The 25,316-nt window shown below is 38.6% G+C and overlaps 1 protein-coding gene across 1 annotated transcript in view; it reads left to right on the plus strand.

The window, feature by feature from the left end:
* LOC148950076 (uncharacterized) overlaps positions 1-16,128 on the plus strand; it is a 147,149-nt gene extending 131,021 nt beyond the window's left edge. The window contains exon 3 of the mRNA XM_089091440.1: positions 14,155-16,128. Within this exon, the coding sequence (XP_088947566.1) occupies positions 14,155-14,319 (165 nt within the window). The 3' untranslated portion in view covers positions 14,320-16,128. The remainder of the gene's footprint in view (positions 1-14,154) is intronic.
* The last annotated feature ends 9,188 nt before the right edge of the window (positions 16,129-25,316 follow it).

The raw sequence follows: 25,316 nt of genomic DNA on the forward strand, positions 1-25,316 counted from the left end.
TGTGTGTGTCTTTCGTATAAATACTTAGTACGTTCGAAAATATTTTATGCCTGTTTTCTATTTTACCATTGGGTAATGGTGGGCAAGGAAGGGGTGTTAGTTGCCTTCCAATCACTTTCAACTATTAGAAAGGGGCACTAGATACTCCAATTTCAAATTGATTGACCCCTTTTTTTATAAAAATTATCAAACAAATAACTCCTGTGACAGAACGTGCCCTTTTTTAAGTTTCTATGACAAATATTTCCATAAAAAAAAAAACGTATATTTCCCCAGGACATAACTTAGAACCCTTGCCCTGAGGGCTGTGGGGGGAGTGTCATCCTCAAAAACATAATTTCCAGACTTTTTAACTATGTCAAACAAATGGCTATCTCAAAATTTAGATTGGATGTGTTTTGGGAAATGATGGGTGCGAGAGGGGTGTTAGTTATCCTCCAATTACTTTGACTATTAAAAAGGGCACAAGCCCTTCTAACTTCCAATCGAATCAGCCCTTTTTGATACTGCATCCCATTCCAAGCAAACTACACATCCCAAATCATAGGTTTCAGACAGCACACATCAACGAAAGACGGGTGCTCGGGGAGAGCCTTTGTGGGTGTGTGGGTCCCTTGTGGGCGGGTGGTCGTTGGGGGGCTCGGGGGGACGTTTGGGGACGGGGGGAGGGCCTTTGGGGGTCTGCGGAGGGCGTTTGGGGGGTAACATTTCGAAATTTTTACTTTTTAGTTTACTTTTTTTGCGGCGCATCCCTGCGGTGCATCCTGCGGCGCTTTCCCGCGGTGCCTACCTGCGGCGCATCCCCTGCGGCGCTTTCCTGACCTGCGGCGCATCCCTGCGGCACATCCTGCGGCGCTTTCCTGGCCCACGGCGCATCCCGGCGGCGCTTCTCTTGTCCGGTGGACCTTTGGGGCCGGGGGAGGGCCTTTGGGGCACAGGGAGGGCCTTTGGGGCACAGGGAGGGCCTTTGAGGGTCCGGGGGGGGGGGGGGCAGTTGGGGGCCTGGGGGGCCTTTGGGACCCCGTTGGTCCTTTGGGAGCTCGATGGGCCTTTGGGGGGCCCGAGGATGGCCTTTGGGGGTCTGGGTGGGCCTTTGGGGGCGCCGGTCGCCCTTTGGGAGCTTGGGGGGCCTTTGAGGGTCCGGGGGGACAGTTGGGGGCCTGGGGGACATTAGGGGACCGGTGGAGGGTCTTTGGGGCACAGGGAGGGCCTTTGGGGCACAGGGAGCGCCTTTGGGGGTCCGGGGGGCAGTTGGGGGCCTGGGGGTCCTTTGGGACCCCGTTGGTCCTTTGGGAGCTCGATGGGCCTTTGGGGGGCCCGGGGATGGCCTTTGGGGGTCTGGGTGGGCCTTTGGGGGCGCCGGTGGCCCTTTGGGAGCTTGGGGGGCCTTTGAGGGTCCGGGGGGACAGTTGGGGGCCTGGGGGACATTTGGGGACCGTTGAAGGGCCTTTGGGAGCTTGGGGGGCTTTTGAGAACCGGGGGCTTCCTTCGGGGTTGGGGTAGGAGGATTGGAACCCTTTGGGGTTGGGTTAGAGGACCTCACAACACTGTTCAAATGAAACTTGTGTATTATAACGACCACACTCAAAACCTCTTCCAAAATCTCTTCAAAAATCTTCTTTTAAAATGTCTCTATCTGTTTCGCCGAAATAGTTCCATAACCTGTCTAAAACGGTTTCGCCCAAATAATCCCTAAACGTAAATTCAGCGTGTTTCTTTGTTATTGGCATCTCTGCGCTAACGCATTTCAAATTAATAAGAAACCTTTTCCCGCGCTAAAATAATTCATCGCTAAGATGTTACTTGCCTAATTGTTTCCATGGCCTTTGGTTATTAATATCCTTTGGAGTTCGACCAAAAGAGTTGTTTCCGAGGCAAAGACATTAATGATTTGGATCTATTCCTGGAGAAATGTTTCTAGGGCGAAAATTTTTAAAGTCTGACAGATGATGTCATTGATTGATTGATCTGTCAAGAAAGGGGAAATTAATTTGTTGTTTCTAAGGGGAATTATTGATTCACGATAGGTGAATTGAGGTCGACAGCACAGGTGTTCCAAATTCCGGGAAACTCATAACATTGCCTAGAGCAACAACAACAAATACTATTTATGGACACCATGACATTCACGATCGATTACGCAATCAAGTTCTGGGAAATTCACTTCCCCCTCGAGTCCTAGATCAATAACATTGTTCCCGTTAGAATTCAATACGCATGTGCAACCTTCGTTCCGGAGTTATTACACATAGAAACATCAAATAAATCGACCTTGGAAAAAGAGGGCATTGACACACTTTGATTACGCAATCAATTTCTCAGAAATCCATCTCCCCTAGGGACTCTATGCCCTTATTTGGTGTACTGATCGGAGATACGTTCTTTTGATAACCGAATTTTGTACTGTTCGGAGTATAAGATAGCTTTCTACTCATTCGATTGGAAATTCAAAGGGCTAGTGCCCTTTTTAATCGTCGAAAGTGATTGGAGGGCAACTAACCCCCCTTTCACGCCCATCTTTTCCACAAATACATTCAATCAAAACTTTGAGATAGCCATTTTGTTGAATTTAGTTGAAAGTTTAGGAAATTAGGTCTTTGCGGATTACAGCCCCCCCCCCCCCACACACAGCCCACAGGGCAAGGGTTGTAAGTTATGCCCTGGTGGCATATAAGGTTCTTATAGAAAGCGTTATCGTAAAAGCTTCAAAAAGGGCTCATTTGATTGAAAATTGAAATGGCTAGTGCGCTTTTTAATAGTCGAAAGTGATTGGAAGAAAACTAACACCCCTTCGACACCCACCATTTACCCAAACACATCCAATCAAAATTTTGAGATAGCCATTTTGTTCAAAATAGTTGAATGGTCCAGAAATTATATCTTTGAGGATGAAACTCCCCCCACAGCCCTCAGGATTAGGGCTGTAAGGTCGGGGCTAGTGAAAGCTTTGTCGTAGAAACTTGAAAAAGGGCTCATTCGATTGGAAATTCAAAGGGCTAGTGCCCTTTTTAATTGTCGAAAGTGATTTGAGGGCAACTAACCCCCCTCTCACGCCCACTTTTTCCCCAAACACATCCAATCAAAATTTTTAGATAGCCATTTTGTTCAACGTAGTTAAAGTTTTAGAAATTAGGCCTTTGAGGATGATACCCCCTCAGAGCTCTCGGGGAAATGGTCGCAAGTTATGCCCTGGGGGCATGTAAGGTTTTTATAGATTGTGATAGTGTAGAAATTTCAAAAAGGGCTCATTCGATTGGAAATTAAAAGGGATTGTGCCCTTTCTAATAGTCGAAAGTGATTAGAGGATAACTAACACTCCTCTCACACCCACCATTTCCCGAAACACACCCAATCAAAATTTTTAGATAGTCATTTTGTTCGACGTATTTAAAAAGTCCGGAATTATATTTTTGAGGATGACACTCCCCCAGCCCTGAGAATAAGGGTTGTAAGTTATACCCTAGGGGCATATAAGGTATTTTTTTAATAGAAAGCGTTGTCGTTGAAACTTCAAAAAGGAATCATCCGATTGAAAATTGAAACGGCTTGTATCCTTTTTAGTAGTCGAAAGTGATAGGAGGGCAAGTAACCCCTCTCTCACGCCCACCATTTCCCCAAACACATCCAATCAAATTTTGAGATAGTCATTTTGTTCAAAGTAGTTCAAAGGTCCGAAAATTATGTCTTTGAGGATGACAACCCCCCTCACAGCCCTCAGGGCAAGGGTTGTAAGTTATGCTCTGGGGTATATAAGGTTTTTATAGAACGCGTTGTTATAAAAACTTCAAAAAGGTCTCATTCGATTGAAAATTGAAAGGGCTAGTGCTCTTTTTAATAGTAGAAAGTAATTCGAGGGCAACTAATCCCCCTCTCACGCCCACCATTTCTTCAAACACATCCAATCAAAATTTTAAGATAGCCATTTTGTTCAACGTAGTTGAAAGTTCAGGAAATTAGGTCTTTGAGGATTATAACCCCCCACAGCCCTCAGGGCAAGGGTTGTAAGTTATGGCCTGGGGGCATATAAGGTTTTTATAGAAAGCATTGTCGTAGAAACTTCAAAAAGGGCTCATTTGATTGAAAATTGAAAGAGCTACTGCGCTTTTTAACGGTCGAAAGTGATTGGAAGGCAACTAACACCCCTTCCACGCCCACCATTTATTCAAAAGCACCCAACCAAATGTTGGGATAGCCATTTTGTTCAAAATTGTCGAAAAGGCCCGGAAATTATATCTCTCAGGATGACACTCCCCCCCACAGCCCTCAGCGTAAGGGCTGTAAGTTATGCCCTGGAGGCATATAAGGTTTTTATTGGAAGCTTTGCCGTAGAAACTTGAAAAAAGGCTCATTCGATTGGAAATTCAAAAGGCTAGTGCCCTTTTTAATAGTCGAAAGTGATTTGAGGGCAACTATACACCCTCTCAGTACCACTTTTTCCCCAAAGAAATCTAATCAAAATTTTTAGATAGCCGTTTTGTTCAACGTAGTAAAAGTCTTAGAAATTAGGTCTTTGAGGATCATAACCCCCTCAGAGCTATCGGGGAAAGGGTTGTAAGTTATGCCCTGGGGGCATATAAGGTTTTTTATAGATTGTGATGTTGTAGAAACTTCAAAAAGGGCTCATTCGATTGGAAATTAAAAGGTCTTGTGCCCTTTTTAAAATTCGAAAGTGATTAAAAGATAACTAACACCCCTCTCACACCCACCATTTCCCGAAACACATCCAATTAAAATTTTGAGATAGCCCTTTTGTTTGACGTAGTTATAAAGTCCGGAAATTATGTTTTTGAGGATGACACTTCCCCAGCCCTGAGGACAAGGGTTGTAAGTTATACCCTGGGGGCATATAAAGTTTCTTTTTTATAGAAAGTGTTGTCGTTGAGACTTCAAAAAAGAATCATTCGGTTAGAAATTGAAACAGCTTGTGTCCTTATTCATAGTCGAAAGTGATTGGAGCCCCCCCCCTCCTAATAGTCGAAAGTGATTGGAAGGCAAGTAACCCCCTTTTCACGCCCACCTTTTCCCCAAACACATCCAATCAAATGTTTGAGATAACCATTTTGTTCAACGTAGTTGAAAATTGAGGAAATTAGGTGTTCGAGGATGACCCCTCCCAGCCCTCAGGGCAAGGGTTATGTTATGCCCTGGGAGCATATAAGGTTTTTATTGAAAGTGTTGTCGTAGAAACTTCAAAGGGGCTATTTTTTCAATAGTTGAAAATGATTGGAGAGCAACTAACGCCCCTCTCACGCCCACCATTTCCCCAAACATATTCAGTGAACATTTTGAGATAGTCGTTATGTTGAACATAGTTGAAGGCTCTGTAACTCAGGTCCTTTAAGATGATATCCCTCTCATGGCCCTCAGGACAAGAGCTGTATTTTATGCCCTTTAAACATATAAGTTTTTTATAGAAAGTGCTGCAGTAGATACTCAAAAAGGGTTCATTTAATTGGAAATTAATAGGGCTAGCGCCCTTTTTAATAGTCGAAAGTGATTGAAAGGCTTGACATTTTTATAGTAAAGATCGATGTGAGTAGAATGTATTATTATTATTAATTTTGTTTTTGTTTTTTTAGACCAGGGCACTTCGTATCAAAGGAGTTGTCGTAGGAACTTCGAAAAGGGCTCATTTGATTTAAAATAGAAAGGGCTAATGCCCTTTTTAATCTTCGAATGTGATTGGAGGGCAACTAATCCCTCTCCCATGCCCATCCTCCCATCTGCCCGTTATGTTTAAAAACTAAATGTTGCCTTAAGATTAAATCAAAATGCATTATGTTAATGCTAATTCCCAATAAAGCATCTTCCACCTAAAAAATTTGCAGGTGGAATCTTCCGCAAGAAATTTTCCAAGGGAATTTTCAGCAAGAATGGAATTGTCTGGAAGGAAGGGTATTTTCAGTGTGAGAAACTTTCTATGGAGGGATTTTCCGTGGTGATGTAATTTTCCTAGGGGGGGGGGGAGCCAGAATTCCTGGCAATATTTAAAAAACGATGAGAAATTAGATAAAAAAAAAAGTTAAAAAAAAAACAAAAGTAAGAGGCACACATCAAAATTTAAACGAGCAGAAATTGTTGCGTATATGAGGGGGGTTCCCTCCTCTTCAATACCTCGCTATTTACACTAAAGTTTAACTTTTTGTCCCAATTCTCTAAGAACAACTCCTGAAACACAATGGCTGTTTTATTAGAACAATAAGAAGCTTTTCTAGAAATACTAAAATATTTTAGCGTGAAGAGCGACGTATTGAGGAGGGGACAGTCCCCCTCATATAGATAATAATTTCGGTTCGTTTTAAGTTATGATGTTGCTCCTTAATTTCAGTTGAAGAAACTTGTTTTTTTTTCATCTAATCGCTCTAAAGCGCAGGTCAAACTTTTAGCATGAAATGTAGGAGTTGAACGGTGTAATAGTCCGACCCAAAATTCGGGATAATTTGTTCTTGTTTCGAGTTTTAACGTTACGCTTAACTCTTGCAGTTCTTTCCGTTAGTCAGTCAACACAATAGTGTTGTACTATTGGGAACAGTATAGTGTACTGTACTATTGGGAACAGTACAGTTCAGCACACTGCACTAGTAGGGGCATACTAAAACTGAGTTGAGGCCTAGGCACATTGCCTCCGAGGCATTGATTCAGTAAAGAGCTAAGTGCCTCCCATGTATGTTTTTCTCGGGTCCTTCGTATGGAAAGAATGGTCATAGAAACTTAGAAGGGGCTTATTAGTTTGGAAATTGAAAATTCTATTACCCCTTTTAAGAGTCAAACTTGATTGGGAGCAAATCACTCCTTTCCGAACCCTTTATCATCCTTGGGCACCTTCGTTTCACCTCGGTATCAATCAAAATTTTCAGATAGTCATTTTGCTAGAATAGTCGAAAGGCGTATAAATATCTTTCCGAGATGGTATGACCCACCCACAGGGTTGCCAAACTTTTAGGGGCAAAAGTGTCCAAATCGGCCAAAAAGGCATACTTTTAGTGTCCCTTTTTGGCGCTTTACTGAAAACCAATTTTATGACAAATATTTTCTTTTGTACTTAATATTGAAAATAAATATTAAAATTAAAGTAACATTTTGAACTGATGAGCTTTCAGCAATTAATATCATTATACATCAAATATGCCTATTCAGTTTAATTTATTAGCTCTTTTTAAAGTTGTTAAAGACGAATATAGTTTCACTACAAACAAGTTTTTGGATACTGCCTCCTTTCCTAACTGTAAATAAAAAGCAAAAGCCTACTGCGCCATTGACGCTTAACTAAAAACGGATTATATTACAAATATTTTCTTTTCAGTTCTTACAGCATTGAAAATAAAAATACAATTAAATAAATTCTTGAACTGATGGATCTTTCAACAATGATGTTGTTTATACTTTCAAAGACTGTTCAAGACGCATATAGTTTTCAGTAAAGCGTCAATGACACAGTAGATTTTAGACGTTTACAGAGAAAGAAGGAGGTCACATCCAAACTCTTGTTTATAGTGATTTTCATTTGTTTTATCCTCGATTTGCACATTCAATTTAGGTTCCACTTGTTTTATGGTTTATTTACCCCATCATATCAATATCTTTTGTATGTTTGTTAGCGATCATTTTTTATTTGATTTCTGTTCGTTTTAAGTTTCATTTTTACTTCAATAGCAAAATATTTGTTTTCGTTTTAAGCTTGATTTTCATATTCAATCTAAGCATTACTGCTTTAAGATCTATTTATTCATTTATTTTATTACTTGTTGTATGTTTTTGCTATGATTGTTTATTCAATTTCTGTTAGTTTTGGGTTTCATTTATTCTGCATTAGTAATTTCTAGTCGTTTTGAGTTTGAATTTTAAAAGATATTTGTATCTGCTGAGCTTAAGTTTAAAATGGTCTTTACTTTACTTTGAAAAGCTTATTTTTCGGAAAGCTTTTTTTAATTAATTTTTGTTCGTTTTTTATTGCAAAAAATTGAAAGTTTTTAAAAATTCCTTATTTCAAAATTAAACTAAAAAAAATAATCAAATATTAAACGAAGTATCAAAACTGGTATCAAAGTAACAATATCAAAGTGAAAAAAATGGGTATGCGTCAACATCGGAGTTTTTATTGTCTGATGTTTGAACTATTCTTAACAAAATTGCTATCTCAAAATTTTTGTCGGATGGGTTGGGGAAAAAGGGCATGGGGGGGGGGGGGCAGATTAAGCGTCGGTCTCTTTCGACTCTTCAAAAGTGAACTAGGACTTTCTATTTTCAATTAAATGAGCCCTATCTGAAGCTTATATGACCGTCCATTCTATAACAACCATATATACCCCTAGATTTACAACACCTGTCCCTGGACCCTGGGGGTTTGTGTCGACCCTGGAGTTTTAATATCTGATGGTTGAACTATTTTTAAAAAAATGGTCACCTGAAAGTTTTATCAGATGGATTTATCCATCCGATACACCCAAAGGCGTGGAGGGCGGGAGGGGGATAGTTGCCCTCCGATCTCTTTTCACTCTGAGAAAATGAACTACAACTTTTAATTTCCATTCAAATGAACCCTCTCTGAAGATTATACGAGCATACCTTCAATAAGAACCATATATGCCCTTAGAGCAATACTTACAACGCCTGCCCCGGCCATAGGGGGGGGGGTGTCGACACAGGAGTTTTTCTTGTCTGACCTTTGAACCATTTTTAACGAAATGACCATAGGTAAAGGAGTTTTTGTTATATGATCTTTGAACTATTTTTAACAAAATGGCTACCTCAAATTTTTTATCAGATGTATTTTGGGAATAAGGGCTTGGGGGGGGCAGTTGCCATCTGATCACTTTTGACTCTTAAAAAGGACACAAGAACTCTCGATTTCCAATCGAATGAGCCCCCTTTGAAATTTATACGACGACCTCTTCTATATGAAGTGCCTCTGGGGAAAAAATAAATGGAGTGTAGGGGGAGGCCAGTTGCCCTCCAATCACTTTTTGACTCTTAAAAAGTGAATTGCAACTTTCAATTTCCAATCAAATGAGCCTTTATGAATTTTATACGAGCATCCCTTCCATAAAAACCATATATGTCCCCAGGGCATAAATTACAACGCCTACCCCTGGGCCCTGGGGGGCTTTGTCGACACCGGAGGTTTTTTCTATAAGAACTTCGTACTATTTTTAACAAAATGTCTATCTAAAAAATTTTATCTGATGCATTTAGGGGGTGGAGGAGAGAGGGGGCTAGTTGCCCTCCGATCTCTTTTGATTCTTAAAAAGTGAACAAGAACTTTCAATTTTCAATCGAATGAGCCCTCTCCGAAGTTTATACGAGCATCCCTTTCATAAGAACTATGTATGCCCCTAGAACTTAACTCATAACGCCTGCCTCCGGGCCCTGGCGGGTTCCGTCGACACAGGAAATTTTCTTATCTAACCTTTGAATTATTTTTAATGAAATGGCTACTATAATAATTTTATCGGATGGGCTTGGGAAAAAAGGGTGTATGGGGGGGGGCTGGTTGTCCTCGGATATCTTTTGACTCTTAAAAATTGAACTAGAACTTTCAATTTCAAATCAAATAAGCCCCCTCTGAAGTTTATACGAGCATCCCTTTCATAAGAACCAAATACGCCCCCAGGACAACACTTAAAACGCCTATCCTCCGGGCTCTGGTGGGATTTTTTGTAATCTAATTTTTGAACAGTTTCCAAAACACTGGCTATCTCAACCAGTGTTTTGGAAATTTGTAGTGGACGGGTTTGTGGAAAAAAGAGCGTGGGGGGGCTAGTTTGACTCTCTTGACTCTTAAAAAGTGAACTAGAACTTTCAATTCCAATCAAATGAGCCCTCTGTGAAGTTTATACGAGCATCCCTTTCATAAGAACCATACATGCCCTTAGGGCATAACTTAGAACACCTTCCCCTGTGCCCTGAGGAGCTCTATTGACACCGGATTTTTTCTTATTCGACTTTTGAACTATTTTTAACAAAATGTCTATCTCAACATTTTCATCAGATGGGTTTTGAAAAAAAGGCGTGGGACGGGGGGGGGGGGCTAGCTGCCCTCGGATCTCTTTTGACTATCAAAAATTGAGCTCGAACTTTCAATATACAATCAAATGAGCCCTCTTTGAAGTTTATACCAGCATCCCTTTCATAAGAACAATATATCCCCCAGGGCATAACTCACAACACCTGCCCCCGGGCCCTGGGGGGCGGTGACGACACCTGAGTTTTTGTTATTTGACTTTTGAGCACTTTTAACTTATGGCTATCTCAAAATTTTTACTGGATGCATTTGGGGAAGAGGGGCGTGGGGGGGGGGGCTAGTTGCCCTCAAATCTCTTTTGACTCTAAAAAACTGAAATAGAACTTTCAATTTCCAATCAAATGAGCCATCTCTGAATTTTTTACGAGCATCCCTTTCAAGCGAACAATATATCCCCCAGGGCATAACTTACAACGCCTGCCCCCGGACCCTGGGGGGTTGTGACGACACCTGAGTTTTTGTTATATGACTTTTGAGCACTTTTTAACTTATGGCTATCTCAAAATTTTTAATGGATGCATTTGGGGAAGAGGGGCATGGGGGGGGGGCTAGTTGCCCTCAAATTTCTTTTGACTCTAAAAAACTGAAATAGAACTTTCAATTTCCAATCAAATGAGCCATCTCTGAATTTTTTATGAGCATCCTTCAATGAGAACCATATATTCCCCTCAGGGCATAACTTACAAAGCCTGCCCTCTCGCCTTGGGGGGATGTGTTGATTCCGGAGTTTTCTTTATATTGTCTTTGAACTATTAAAAAAATACTACCTAAAAGTTTTTACCGGACAGGTTTGAGGAAAAAAGGGTGTGGAGGAGAGGGGGGCTAGGTGCCCTCCAATCTCTTTTGACTCTTAAAAAGTGAACTAGGACTTCCAATTTCCAATCAAATGAGCTCTCTTTGAAGTTAATACGATCATCCCTTCCATAAGACCCATATATGCCCCGAGGGCATAACTTACAACGCCTGCCCCCGGGCTTTGGGGGTTGTGTCGACACCGGAATTTTCGTTATATGATCTTTGAACTATTTTTGACAAAATAGCTATCTTAAAATTTTTATTGGATGTATTTGGGAAAAAATAGTTTTTTTTGGGGGGGGCTGGTTAACCTCTAATATCTTTTGACGCTTAAAAAGTGAATTAGAACTTTCAATTTCCAATCAAATGAGCCCTCTCTGAAGCTTATACGAGCATTCTTCCATAAGAACCTTATATGCCCCCAGGGCATAACTTATAACCCTTACCCCTGAAGACTGTGGGGGGATTGTCCTGCTCAAACATATAATTTAAAGAACTTTTAACTACATTGAACAAAATAGCTATATCAAAGTTTTGATTGGATGTACTTGGGGAAATGGTGGATTCGGTAGGGGTGTCAGTTGTCTTAAAATGACTTTGGACTATTAAAAAGAGAACTAGCCATTTAAATTTTAAATCGAATGAGCCCTTTCTGAAGTTTCTACGACAACGTTATTTATACAAAACCTTATATGCCCCCAGGGCATAATTTACAACCCTTACCCTGAGGGCTGTGGGAGAGTTGTCATCCTCAAAGACCTAATTTCCAGAACTTAAAACTACATTTAATAAAATGGCTATCTAAAAATTTTGATTGGATGTGTTTGGGGAAAAGGTGGGCGTGAGAGGGGGTTAGTTGCCCTCCAATCATTTTCGACTATTAAAAATGGCACTAGCCCTTTGAATTTCCAATCGAATGATCCTTTTTTGAAGTTTCTACGACAACGACTTCTATAAAAAACCTTATATGCCCCCAGGCCATAACTTAAAACCCTTGCCCTTAGGGTTGTGGGGGAGTGTCCTCCTCAAAAACATATTTTCTATCTGGAAATAAAGTACGCTGAACAAAATAGCTATCTAAAAATGTTTATTGTATGTGTTTGGGGGAATGATGGGCGTGGGGGCGGGCTGGTTGCCCTCCAATCACTTTCGACTATTAAAAAGGGCACTAGAACTCTCGATTTCCAATCGAATGAGACCCTTTTGAAGTTTCTACGACGACCCCTTCCATATGAAGTGCCTCTGGGGATAAAAATAATAATAAAACATTGGAGCCGTATGGCCTTTACTATAGGCAACGCTATAGCGTCGCCTCTGAAAGTGTCAAAGAGACTGACAAATAGATCGTGGTAATTAAACGTAAGTAAAAGCAAAACCTTGCTATAATTGTCAGCAGGATAAGTTAGTTAGATTTGAATTTTCTCTTGTCTGGTTTGCAAGCTACCGCAACCGACCCAGCCCCAGGAACAAGGATCCGAAATTATGCAACTTACCCGTTGTTAAAAGATAGATTGTATATAAGAAAAAGGTGGGCATGTTTAATCTTTGCTGTTTTATTGACTTAAAACTTCCATGGTTATTCTTTGGGCCAAACGGACCAAACATCTTGTTGGAATGGGATGGGTGTTAAGGGTCCGAAACTGGGCCACATAAAAATATGTCTCTTGTCAATTTGTAAATTAAAGCTGGAAGTCCCTGGGTAAAGGCACTCCCAAGGTACAAAAAACGTATAATCGGGACCTGGAGCCCCCAAAAATGGGGCCCAACATCGACCAAAACATTTTCTTTCCGATCGGCTTGAAAGTCACATTATTGAGTCAGTTGGCCAAAGGAACCCATTAAGAAAGAATGGGGTCCTCCGAAAATGGGATCTGAAAGAGTGCTAAAATGTGCTTTTTTACTGAGTGGCTTGAAACTTTTAATCGTAAGTCCCTGAGTCAAGAAGCACCTAATAAATTAAAAATACTTTGTTTTGGAGATCACGGGTCCCCAAAATGGAGCCTGAGGAAGAGCCAAAGAGTTTTTCTTCGAGATTATTTCGAAACTTGTTTCTTCAAGTCCTTAGGCCAAGAAGACCGCAATGCAAAAGAATAGTCTGAACAATTGGTACCCCACAAAAGTAGAGACTATAAAAAGGCCAAAAAACTCGTGTTGGTCCTTTTTGGTCTAACAAAATCAGGTACAAGGTACAGTCCCTCTAAAAAGCGGTCCTGTGCTGGGCAAACCACTTTTTATCGGCTTAAAACTAATATCTGTAAGCCGAGTCGTTCCTAGGGTCGGTTGCGCCCAAAGAAAAAGGGCCCTCCACCCAACTCAAATATAAGCCAAAAAAGTTGAACCGAAGTGAAAAATATGATCAAAGTGGGCAGCCTCCTAGCCACGGCACCCCCCCCCAGCCACGGCCCCCAGAGCAGCTTCCCAGGTTACTCGCCTTGAATAGTTCTGTCTGTAAGTCATTGGGACTCTGAGGGACAAGAAAAAAATAGAAATAAAATGTTGGTTTGCTTGAAAATGGGGTGTGAAAAAGGGCTAGAAGACTATATTTCTAAGAATGGCTTGAAACTTAAGAACGCCAGCTACTGGACCGAAATATTCTAATGTACTAAAAAAAAGTTCGGTTTGTGGACACGGGCTCCCTAGGGCTTAGATTTAAAAATGGGTCGATTTTTTTCCGATCGGCTGGATACTCATACCACTAGGTCCTTGGGTCAGAGGAGCCCCAATGCACAATAAAAAAATCGGATTCCCCAAAAATCAAACCCCAAAAAGGGCCATTTTTTGAATGGCATGAAACTTATGTCTGTCATTCCATGGGCTAAGAGAACCCTATTCACAAAAAAAAATTCCGGATGGGGTAAGGGGCCCCCAAAAATGGGCAGAGATTTCTTCTGATTTCAAGAGTTTATTTGTTAATTTATCACAAACATAGAGTCAAAAAATATATACACAATACATTGTTGGTAAAATGTATAACTGATTAATCCAGGTGGATTGTCTTTATTTGTTTTTAGGAAAGTCTTCAAGATAATTTTTCCGGAATTAATTTTTTCCAGAATTCAACGTATCTCTTTTTTTAAGGCACTGAAATAATTGTAATTTTTTGCTTTTGACATAAAAACGGCTCATCATAGGAACTGAAAACACCAATGCATATTTTTCTGTTTTTCCTTCCTCCAGTATAATCTATAATATCAGTGATACATATGACATCATACGAAATGTTACATACAACTTTCTGATTTACTGCTGCCGTCCTTTCATTCACAATTCATTAAAACTGAAGTACAGCTGTTTTATAACCAACTAAAGTGTTCAGATTCATTTATTGTCTATTTCAGGCCGATGTGCGAGATTTGTGCCAGCGTTGTGCTAAGGTGACACGAAGTCGTCATGTGTATCCAAAATGTTGCAACTACAATCAAAAAAGTATTTATCAAGACAAAGGCGTGTCCTTGGGGGTTAGAGAATGGTGTGATAAATTTTTAAATTTTGGAATAGCTTGACAGTGTTGTTATTTAGTTTTAGTTGCGTCAATTCCTTAGTGTATATGGGTTGAATCGGCCGTTCTAAGCTGAACAGTGATAGCATGAAAAAGGCATTCTGAGTGGAGAAAATCCCTTGCCAACAAGGCCGTATCCAGAGAGGAGGGTGCGGGGTTTGAATCCCCCCCCCCCAAAAAAAAAAATTATTTTTACCCGACACATAAAAACGTAACAAAACTGCATATAAATAAATTTTTGGTGAGTTTTTCAAAAGTTTTTTTGTACCCCCCCCCCCAACCTAAGAAAATCTTGGTTGCACTCTTGCTTGTCAACAAAATAATTATTAGAAAAGTAGCAGTAAAGCAGTAAAGCCCTGGAAACGAAAAACTAAACAACAGAAAATTCGAAAAAATTAACAATTTTATTAAATTAGTAGTAAAATTAGCTTCCTCTTTATAAGCTGGATGAGAAGGATAATCTAGATTAGTGATATCTTAATACCATGGATGAGCCTGTTTGTGTTCTTTTTCTAAGTATTAATAGATAAAAGGGTAGATAGATGTACCGCTTTTTAGGGTAAAAATGAACGCATCCAGATCGACCTAGGCAATTTCCCTAGATTAGCGGTCGATTTTAACGTACATTATGCCCGAGCAACGCCATCGTCGCACCAGTTAATAAAAAAAAAGCCAACATGAGTTGAAAATATGCATTTTCCTTGATTTTTGCGTCACGTCTGTAGGCCTACTACAGAAGCAGAAAATTGAAATAGCAAGAAAGTAGCTTTAAAAAAACTATTCTAATCAAGGGTGTGTCCTGGATTTGGTTGTGGGGTATTTTTTCGGAGGGGGGGGGTGTAAAAAACTTTAAAAATGCTTTAAAATTTGTTTGTATGCATTTTTGTTACGTTTTTTTTAGTCAAGCAAAATTTTAAGGGGAAGGAGTTCAAACTCGGTAATCCCCCCCCCCGCACTGGACACAGCTTCGATTCTGATCCCGAAAATTATCTACTACTATTTTGTCTTTTATCATATCCATCATACGAATAGGGAAGCTTCTGTTCCAAGCTTCCAATTTCACAAATTACGCCTCAAATTTCGCTCTGATTTGGAAGTCAAATTTTGCTCAACACAACAAGTTACACACAGAATACACAGAATACATCCTTAGAGATTTTATTTTACATCAACATATCATACCGTAGTCTCTGTAGCTTACACTATTTTGATGATACTGATGCAGAAGAGCGTAAAATTATTGAGGTACCTAAATAGACTTTTGCAAGATCGGCTGTCTTTAATGTTACTTTTTTAGCAATGGTTACCTTTGAATAATGTTTTCTAACATTAACTATTTTGATGTTGGATAACTCTCCATTGAAGTTACACCTGGGCGTAATTTTGATTGTATCCATAAGTTTGACTGCAATATGAATCAAGGGGTATACTGATTTACTTTGGCCGGAAATAAAAGGAAATTTTGTTCAATAAAACCATATGTTTTAATTGTTGGATCTACGGAAATACTTGCTATAGATGGTTAATATTACCCAACATCTTTTAGTATGATTATTGTTTTAATATATTTTCTTTTTTGATTGTCCGTAAATTCTAAATACAAAAAGCATTTGCCAAGAAAACAACCCCTTAGCAGGGAAACAGCCAACTTGTCGTTTCGCACGCTATGCACTTAAAATACAGGAAAATGCTACAGCTATACAACCCCTTGGACTAGTCAGTTCGATTGAATCCCTTTAAGCAACTGTATGTATTTGAGAAAACTGCATTTTATATTTTGAGATTGTTTAGTTGTTTTTTTGTCGTTTCTATGTTGGAGTAAATGATTAGTTTTAATGCTTTCCATGATACATTTTTCGTTGATCAGAATAAATAAACCCTATAACACAGTTAATGAATGGTAAGTTTGAGTGACACTTGTCAACATAAACCGGAACTCTAAAACTGAATTTCGACAACAATATATAGCCTACATCGAAGAAATCTATTTTTATGTTCATTCAAAATACGTATAATCGATTAATTTCAAATTCACCAGTCTAAAGCTTTTAGTATGCCGAAATTTACTATCATTTTTTAAGCGGGAACATAACCAAATGGGTACAGTATAGATGAAAATCAATATTAAAAATTACAAATCAATGGAAAGTAAATGAAAAATGATGCCAGAATTTAATTGCAATTTAAAATTAGGCTAGAATTTCAGGGCAAAATCGACTCAGTAGAGTAGATGACGTTTTTATTATTATGCTGATTCAAACACCAACTTAATACAGAATATTATCTGCATAAAAAAGGCAGGTACACCTTCGTCCATAATAAACTACTTGTAATTGACATTACTAAAAAAAAGGAAAAAAATCTTTATGTTGATTTTGCATTAGCAATACGTTTTCTACAAATAATATCAAATGTCATTTAGGCTGTTCTATCCATGCCTTGATTTAAGTTTTATGGATTGAAGGTTCCATAATCATAATTACTCACCTAAAATTTGACATGAACCTAGTCATGACGAGGAATCAATTCACATACCTTGACCAAAACAATGAAACAAACCAGCAAAGAGGAATCAGAGAAATTTCTTGACTGGAGACGAAATATACTAGCAAAGCCAAAATTGAATTATTGCCGGAGACACAAGCTTGGTGGAGAACAGATACTGTTCTGGTAACATGAATTTAGGAACTCCCTCTCCCTTTGCATAGTATTTGAGTCGGGTCCTGATCCCCAGAAATCATAACTAGGACCCTATCTTTTGCTCCCCAACAGGTCTGCCACTCCAAGGGATTTTTCCAACAATCTTGAGATTTTAGTCTTGAGCTTTGAATCTTCGGGAAGCTGTATATATCAAACATATTATGATTAGTAGCATCTTGGATTTTTAATTTCGAACCTTGGGAGTTTCCACAAGGGAATCCAGAAATTACAAAATTCTCAGTCGCAGCCCCGCTTCTAACAACGATTCATGAAGAATCGACAACCGCTTCTGGTGAGTGTCCTGATGACAAGAATTTAGGGACAGCTTCACAGAGCTTAGATTTCCCTATTTTTCAAAATTCGGCAAAGGTCACTGAAAATCGGTAGATCTTTGATGGATTCGAAGAAAATAACGGAAGGAAATCAATAAACGTTTTTCTAAAGGTGGTGTCAGGGGTATTTTGACAATCGAATAAAGCGTCGTTCTCATCGGCTTTAATAAACGGAATACACCATTGAGTCCCATTTTGACCTGATCACTATGTCACTCTTTACTTTCTTTTGAAAAGAAAGTTTTTTAATTGTTAATGCTGCTGAAGGTCAGCAATTTAAGCTACATGAGTCTCGGCTAATTTTTCCCAAATCCGAAATGACGCAGATTTTTTCAGATTTCACTAACCAAAATTTGCTTAAAACTGGCCATAATTGGAGAATCAGTAATTATCGACAGATATGATTTTCGATCGTAAAATTTTCAAAATGAATCGTAAGTCTTCGCGATAAATCGGAAAGTATAGAAGTACTGCACCCTCACCCCAAAAAATTGGCTCTAGTGCGAACTACCAAAGATAGAACTATGACACTTACATTCACTTGCCACCAAGATCGGCTGAGATCCGAAAACCCGCTCTGGTAGAAGTCGCAATGACAAGAATTTAAGACCGCCCCTCCCCACATGGTTACAGAAATTCCACCCTCCCTTAAGTTGGGCCAGGTTATAGCATAACTAGAACAATGCTTCAATCTGCACTTCGAAGCAAACCAAGCTTCAAATGGATCTGTACGGTTCTGTTGTAGCAGTCACGGTTCAATCGGCATCACATCAAAATTGAATGTCTCTGTGTCAAGACCTATTGACGCACCAGTAAAAGATCCAAAATAACGAAGTGCATCGCCATCGAGACTCTAATACTACTACCATCTCAGCATAGCACCAAGCAGCCTGAGGCCAATACAGCTAGCTACACACGTTCCTCCTCGATCCCATTCTATCCAAAGCCTCCCTCTTTACACCCTCAAAGGAAGTTCCCACTTCCTTGAATTTTTTTTTTCACAACATCCTCCCACCCCTATTCACGGACAACCTGCTTTCCGCTTAGCCCTATACGGTTGGCCGAAAAGGACAATATTGGGCAATCTGTCATTCTGCATACACAGGACGTGCCCTAGGCACCTCAGCCTTTCTCTCATTATAGCCCTAGAAAGCGGGATTGAACTACACTTTTCGCCAGCCTACAGTTTGAAATCCGGTCAGTCAAATGGGTACCCAAAACAATCCGTAGGCAGTTTCTCGGGAAAACATCCAGCAAAACTTCCATTGCTTTTCGGAGCGTCCATGCCTCTGAACCATGTTTGACCACTGTAGCTTCAAATATTGCAATCTTGGTTCGCAGACTTATCTTCTTATTCTTCCAAAAAAAAATTTTAATGGTGAAAAAACACTCCGAACCTTGGTATTCTACTTTTAATTGAGTATTGCAGCGACAGTTGGGTGAGTGAGTGGGCAGCATTAAAGATTTTCATTAGCTGATGTTGAATAAATTGTGGGCTAAGTGATTTATTTGCAGCAAGTTCTGCAGGAGATATTGAATCAAAAACATGTTTAATTCGGAAGATACTATTAATGTGACATGCCACAAGAATGGGCTAATTGGAAGGTCCTACATGGCTCCCTGGTAAAATGGTCATTTAAGATTTTTCATATTTCCTGGAAATATCAGACCTTATCTCTATGCAGCTGTCAATTTTTAATTGAGCGCCTATGGTCATGCTTGAGAAACATGATTCCAAAGCTGTTTAGGATCACTTCCATAATGATCAGGTGATTGGGAATCGAAGTTGCAATGCAGTTGTTTTATGATACTTATCAGTTTATTTCGGATCCCCAGGCATTTCTCATCATCTTTAGATAAGTTTCTTTGCTTCCTATGATATGATTTTTTCTATTTTTTCTTTTTTGCTGGTCATAATATGAACAGTTTCGGGGCGGCTCTTTATTTTCATTTCGAAAACTTGTTTTTCTTTTATCTAATGCCGTTCAGGGTCTGCGATTTGGATCATATGAGTCTGGGCTTTTCTTCTCAATTCCAAAACAAAAATGACGTAGTTTCCTGGATTTCATTAACAAGATTTGCTTAAAATTGGCAATAATTCAAGTGTTAATAATTATCAGTAAATCACGAGGTCTGATTTCCAATCTTGAGATTAAAAAAAAAAAATCACAAGATCTCACGGTTAAACGGTACGCATAGAAGCACTTCCTTGCTTTCACCAGGAACCAGACAATGAACTGTCAAGCCCGGCACCAACGGATCTCGGAATTACTTCCGACGACCAATTTGATCTGTTGGCTGAAGCTTCCCCGGGGATCTTCAACCGCTCCCTGTCCAATCTCTGACGATGCTGCAGAAGCCTCTATATGGTTTTAGGTCTTCTTGGACTTTTGTTAAAAGATTTTCCTTCTGTACTCCCAGCTGTCGTCTCCAGAAGGGTTTTGGTTCACAGATGAGGACGTTTCAACATATCGTACTTTTGGTTCGATGCAAGGTGGGGCCAAGGTGCATGAAACAACGTATTTTGATGGCGAAAGATAGCTCATCAGACTGGTCGTAACGGCTTCTTACGTCGCTATTGGGAATTCCTGACAGCCTGTTGATTCGGAGTGTATAACGATGATATTGGTAATCAAACGCGTTCAAACATTTCGCCTCTTCTGCCTTGAGCAGCCATAAAAGCAATGTACTTTCATCCCACATTGAGGCGACGTATTTTGATGGCGAAAGATAGCTTATCAGACTGGTCGCAACGGCTTCTTACTTCGCAATTGGGAATTCTTGACAGCCTGTTGATTCGGAGTGTGTAACGAAGATAGTGGTGATCGAACGCATCCAAACCTCTCGCCACTTGTGCCTTGAGCGGCCATAGAACCAATGCACTCTCATCCAACATACTTTCACTTTAGCAATAGCTACTAAATCACAGAACTAGAAAACACAATTACCTTCGAATCCTAGCATACCTTTTTTTTCATTAAATTAAAGACTGCAGTTCAAGCAAATTGCATTTTGAAAGCTACGGTCTGGCAGAATACGGTATATTTTCCGAAGTGAAAACGATTAGGTGACGTCAAAACATGAATCCGACTGGAATACCCGATTATTAATAAAATTCACTCAAGTCTTTCTAGACAATTTCTAAAAAAAACCTTGGACATCAATATCATGTTACTACCAATACATTTACAGTAAGCTTTCATTTCTTTTAAATTAAATTTTTGTCAGAGAAACAGATTTTTCAACTTCGGTTAAAAACAGAAAAAAACGGAATATTCGCTAACAATAACGTGTTTTTTCTTCATTACTTGTCGTAGGCGAATAGTGAAATTTGTATTGTTGCTTTACATTCACGAGTGTACTAATTTGAATTTGCTATAAAAAAAAACCGATAGCCCTGAACGCTTTCCATTAGCGAATTCTTCGAGAAAACATTTCGTAAATAATTTCTGAGACCACACTGGCTAATCATGATAAAACGAAAAAAAATAATTAAAAACAGAAAAGCGAGGATTATACAAGCCAGTGAAAAATGTGGACTAAAATGCAAATATTTCGGTCAAGACCTCCGCTTGACCGTCCTCAGTGCGCAATAATAAAATAAAAATTACTAATAAAAATCCAAGGATACTATAAAAAAATTTCAAACCATAAAACAAAGCAGAAATAAAATTTGACGACCCTTTCCATGTAACGGTGAAAGGGTAACTGAATAAAAAAATACATTACTGAAATACAGTTTTATTCAGTTACCCTTTCACCGTTACATGGAAAGGGTCGTCAAATTTTAGTTATGCTTTGTTTTAAGGTTTGAAATTTTCTATAGTATCCTTGGATTTTTATTAGTAATTTTTATTTTATTATTGTGCACTGAGGACGGTCAAGCGGAGGTCTTGACCGAAAAATTTGCATTTTAGTCCACATTTTTCACTGGCTTGTATAATCCTCGTTTTTCTGTTTTTAACTATTTTTTTTCGTTTTAGAAAACATTTCATTTACACAAGTATCTTCGGCATAACTAAAACGACAACACTATGCGCCACCAGTAGCTCTGGTCGACCTTTATCTTTATTAATCTTAAATACATATCTAAAGTGGCGTAGTAGTAAGTTTTTACCGGAGCGTAAAGAGGAGCCTTTTACTTATTCTAAACGCAAATTTTTCGCTCGGAGAAGTGAATTTCCTTTTTAAAATAAAGAAATTCGCGGCACTTGTATGATATACCCCCTACCTACTGTAGAACCGCTTTTCTATTTAGTTTCTTTCAGCTTAGCGTGAGAAAAAACAGAGAGAAGTGACAGAATAGATGGAAAATATATAATTTGGGCTATATATTTGCACATTAGGGTTGGGGAGGGGGTTGTTTGTAAAGCATTTGAACAGTGTGAAGTTAGAAAACAATTTTTACTACATAATATGCAGAATAATTGCACCTAATACAATAGGCATGCAAACTCGCTATACTTTACTCCCACCCCCTAATGTGCAAATAAATAGCACATATTTGTTTCTAGAGTATCATTTTTTTATCTTACTTTGGTATATTTCATTAGGATTGATCGTCAGAAAAACATATTAGAAGAATATTAGGTAGGGGGTACATCATACAAGTACCAAATTCGCTTCATTGAAAATTTTGAATAAAATTAACAAAAGCCTCCTGTTTATGCATAGGCAAAAATGTATTATTCTTAGCGTATTTATCGACATGACGGCCTTTTTGGTGTGTGGGTGTTGGGGAGGGGGGGGGAAATATTCGTACGCCAGAATGAAATTTGGCCTTGTCAGAACCAAGCTTTAGTTACTCAATGGACAACAAAAAACACAAGTATGTTATTATTTATCAATTCTCCTCTTACAAAACTATTTACAAACATTAGAAAATAGATAGATGGCACATTGAATGTTTCTTCTCTAAAGACACGATCGGAATCCACCAAGCAAAATAACCAATCCAGAGTCAAGAAATGCAAAAGTAAAAATGAACAAAATAAATAAATTAATAATATTATTTTGTGAAGTCACATAAGAGACTCAAAATTAATAAGAAATTTAATTTATGCACAACCACTGCCTCTTTCGTTACCTCTTTCTGGTCAGTCAGGATTTATATGTTAGGAGGGAAGGGGTTATGACTCAAAATTTTAATAAGAGCGGAGGATATTTTGGATTGTTAAGCAAGAATAAAAAAAAATATTCAAATGAGAATTTTAAAGTTGCAAATTTACTTCTCTTGTTATGAATTATAAATGACAGTTGAAATTGAAAGATCTTAAGCCGAACTGGCCAGTCATGACGAAAAAAAAACAACAAAGAGAAAAATCTCAGAAAAAAAAAAAAAAAAAAAAAAAAAAAACGAGACTGCGGCCAGTGGAGATTTTTGCGGCCTCCACTGACCGCAGTTTCATTTGTTTTTTTTTTCACTGAAATTTTTCTCTTTGTTGGTTTTTTTGACAGTCAAAATTATAAAACTTCTAGGTACTAATGTAATATTTACTGATTATTTACAAAGTGAGGGACTAGCTTGACTTCAGCCCCCCAAATGGACACACCCCTGCACATAAATACATTATAAAGGATGTCCCAAAAAGAACGCCGGATTTGAATCAACTATGAATCAAATTCATTTATTTGAAAGAAGCAAACAAAACACATGATTCTCCTCAGGAGATATTGCAATTATGCGTGACACATAGCATTGGGCATATCCCCCCCCCCTATGCTAGCCCTACAGGCACTTATTCTATCTATAAAATATAGCATGATTTTCGATAAAGGGAAAAAAAGTCACGTAATCATAACGAAAACCGAACCAAAATATTCAGTGTATCAGAGAACCCTACTTTAGAGGTTCCAAGCTCCCACCTGCAAGAATGTCGAATGTTGTATTTTTTGCCAGAAGAAAGAACCAGTGATCTTTCTTCTGGCAGGAAATACAAAATTCCCCATTTGAAACCCTTACAGTAGGTTTGAAAGCTTGAAACCTTTACAGTAGGTTTCTCTGATACGCTGAATATTACGGTTTAAAAATAACTTGTGAAATAAACATCAATTTTACTTATTAGTTTTATCCATATCATCACCGCACTATGTTAGTTATATTGTTTAATAAACATAATTTTATCGTTTAATAAACATGCCAACTTCGTCCTCCTGCATAGTGTGTCAATACCAAGAATACCTTCAAAGTGGGCTCAATATTCGACTCCGTTTTTTTAGCATTGCAGTATAGACAATGTCTTACTTCTGGCAAGAAGTACAACATTTCACATTTTTGTACGCGGGGGCTTGAAACCTCTACAGCAGGTTCCTCTAACATACTGAATATTAAGGTTTAAAAACAACTTGTGAAATAAACATAAATTTTCTTGTGATTACTTATCAGTTTTATTCATATCATGACGGCATTATATCAGTTATATTGTTTAATAAACATAATTTGATCGTTTAATAAACACATCAACGCCGTCCTCCAGCATACTATGTTCATATCATGAATACCTTCAATGCGCGCCCAATATTCGACTCCTTTTTTTAAACATTGCAGTAAAGGCAAGTTGGGCACCTGTATTATATACCTTTTGCCTGTGGCCACAACTAGCAAATCAGATAAATTTCTTATGAATGGGCCTGGCGCTAGCTAAGTCTCGTTGTAAACGAACTTACACTAAATTTCGGCATTTAAATAGTTTTTAACTTGAGTGATAACCTAACCACTCAATTTCAGAAAGCAGGGTGTGGGAAAATTCAATTATTAACAAATTGAAAACAATTTTATTAATAAATGAAAATTTTGTTAAAATAAGGCCTGCAAATTTTGTGAGACAAAGGTGGGCGCTAATCAAGATTTTGCTTCGGGCACAAAAGAGTGCAGAAGCGCCACTGCCTATAGTATTGGTCCAAAGGACCGAAATCCCCTTATCCCTGGTATTGTCCCGAAGGGCCTCTTCTCCTCTCAGTAAAACTGAATATCCTAATGCTTTTGTCGTGTTTTCACTGTTACGTCTTTTTCCTTAAGTTCATGAAACAGCCTCGTTTTTCATTTTCTTCTTTCATCCTTACGTTCTAGCGTGTGTACAAGATATAATGACATAATTTTCAATTGTGAATTCCCTTATAGTGAACGCTAAAAATAATGATTTTTTTTTGTCCTTGTGAATTAATTATATACTTAAAAAATCTTAAAATGAATTTTTGTCGTGTTTTTACTGCCCCCCCCTCCCCCCTCATCAAACCGAAAAAAATACGTAAGTTTCACCCTCTACCCTCCAAGGTTCGGATAAGAAGATTGTAGGAATCGATCAATAATAATCGCCATGCAAAAAAACTGGACATCTATCTAATGGTTGCGAGACTAACAACATTTTCATGAATGGACTAAAATAGAAAGGCGACTCTGGACTGGCCAACAAAAACAGTTAAAAATTCACTAAAATTCGAATACATAAAACATACAAGACTTCGAGAAAGCCAAACACTCCATTAACTCCACTTAAAATACAAATAGTTATTTAGGTGGCCCAGTTTCCTTACCCTTTTTTTCTGACAACGCCCGAGGTAACGTAATTAAAAGAATTTAAGCGCCGTATTTTTAAAGACAATTTTTTTAAATAATTTTCTTCCTCTTTATTTTTTTTTGTGCCAGGTTAAAATCATTTCGCCTATTAATAATATGAACCAAGTTCGTCGTGGGTTCCAAAACGACTAAGAGAATATAATAATGCATTTATTTATATATTTTTTTCTAATGTCTTAGCTCCAGAACTATCATTCCCCCTTTTATTTTATAGATAATTTTTAACAGTAGAAATACCAAGCCGTGTTATTAAGAACGACAAAGAATCTCCTTTTTTTGCGTCAGCTTAAATAAAATTTGCCTCTTTAAAATATGGACCGAGTCTGTTACAGACTCCAAAACTATGTAAAACAGGAAAACATATTTATTTACAATCACTTACATTTGTTAGCT

This window comes from Artemia sp. Qi Xiang Cuo, chromosome 7 (genome assembly GCF_049724085.1).
Source record: "Artemia sp. Qi Xiang Cuo chromosome 7, ASM4972408v1, whole genome shotgun sequence".
NCBI classification, from domain to species: domain Eukaryota; kingdom Metazoa; phylum Arthropoda; class Branchiopoda; order Anostraca; family Artemiidae; genus Artemia; species Artemia sp. Qi Xiang Cuo.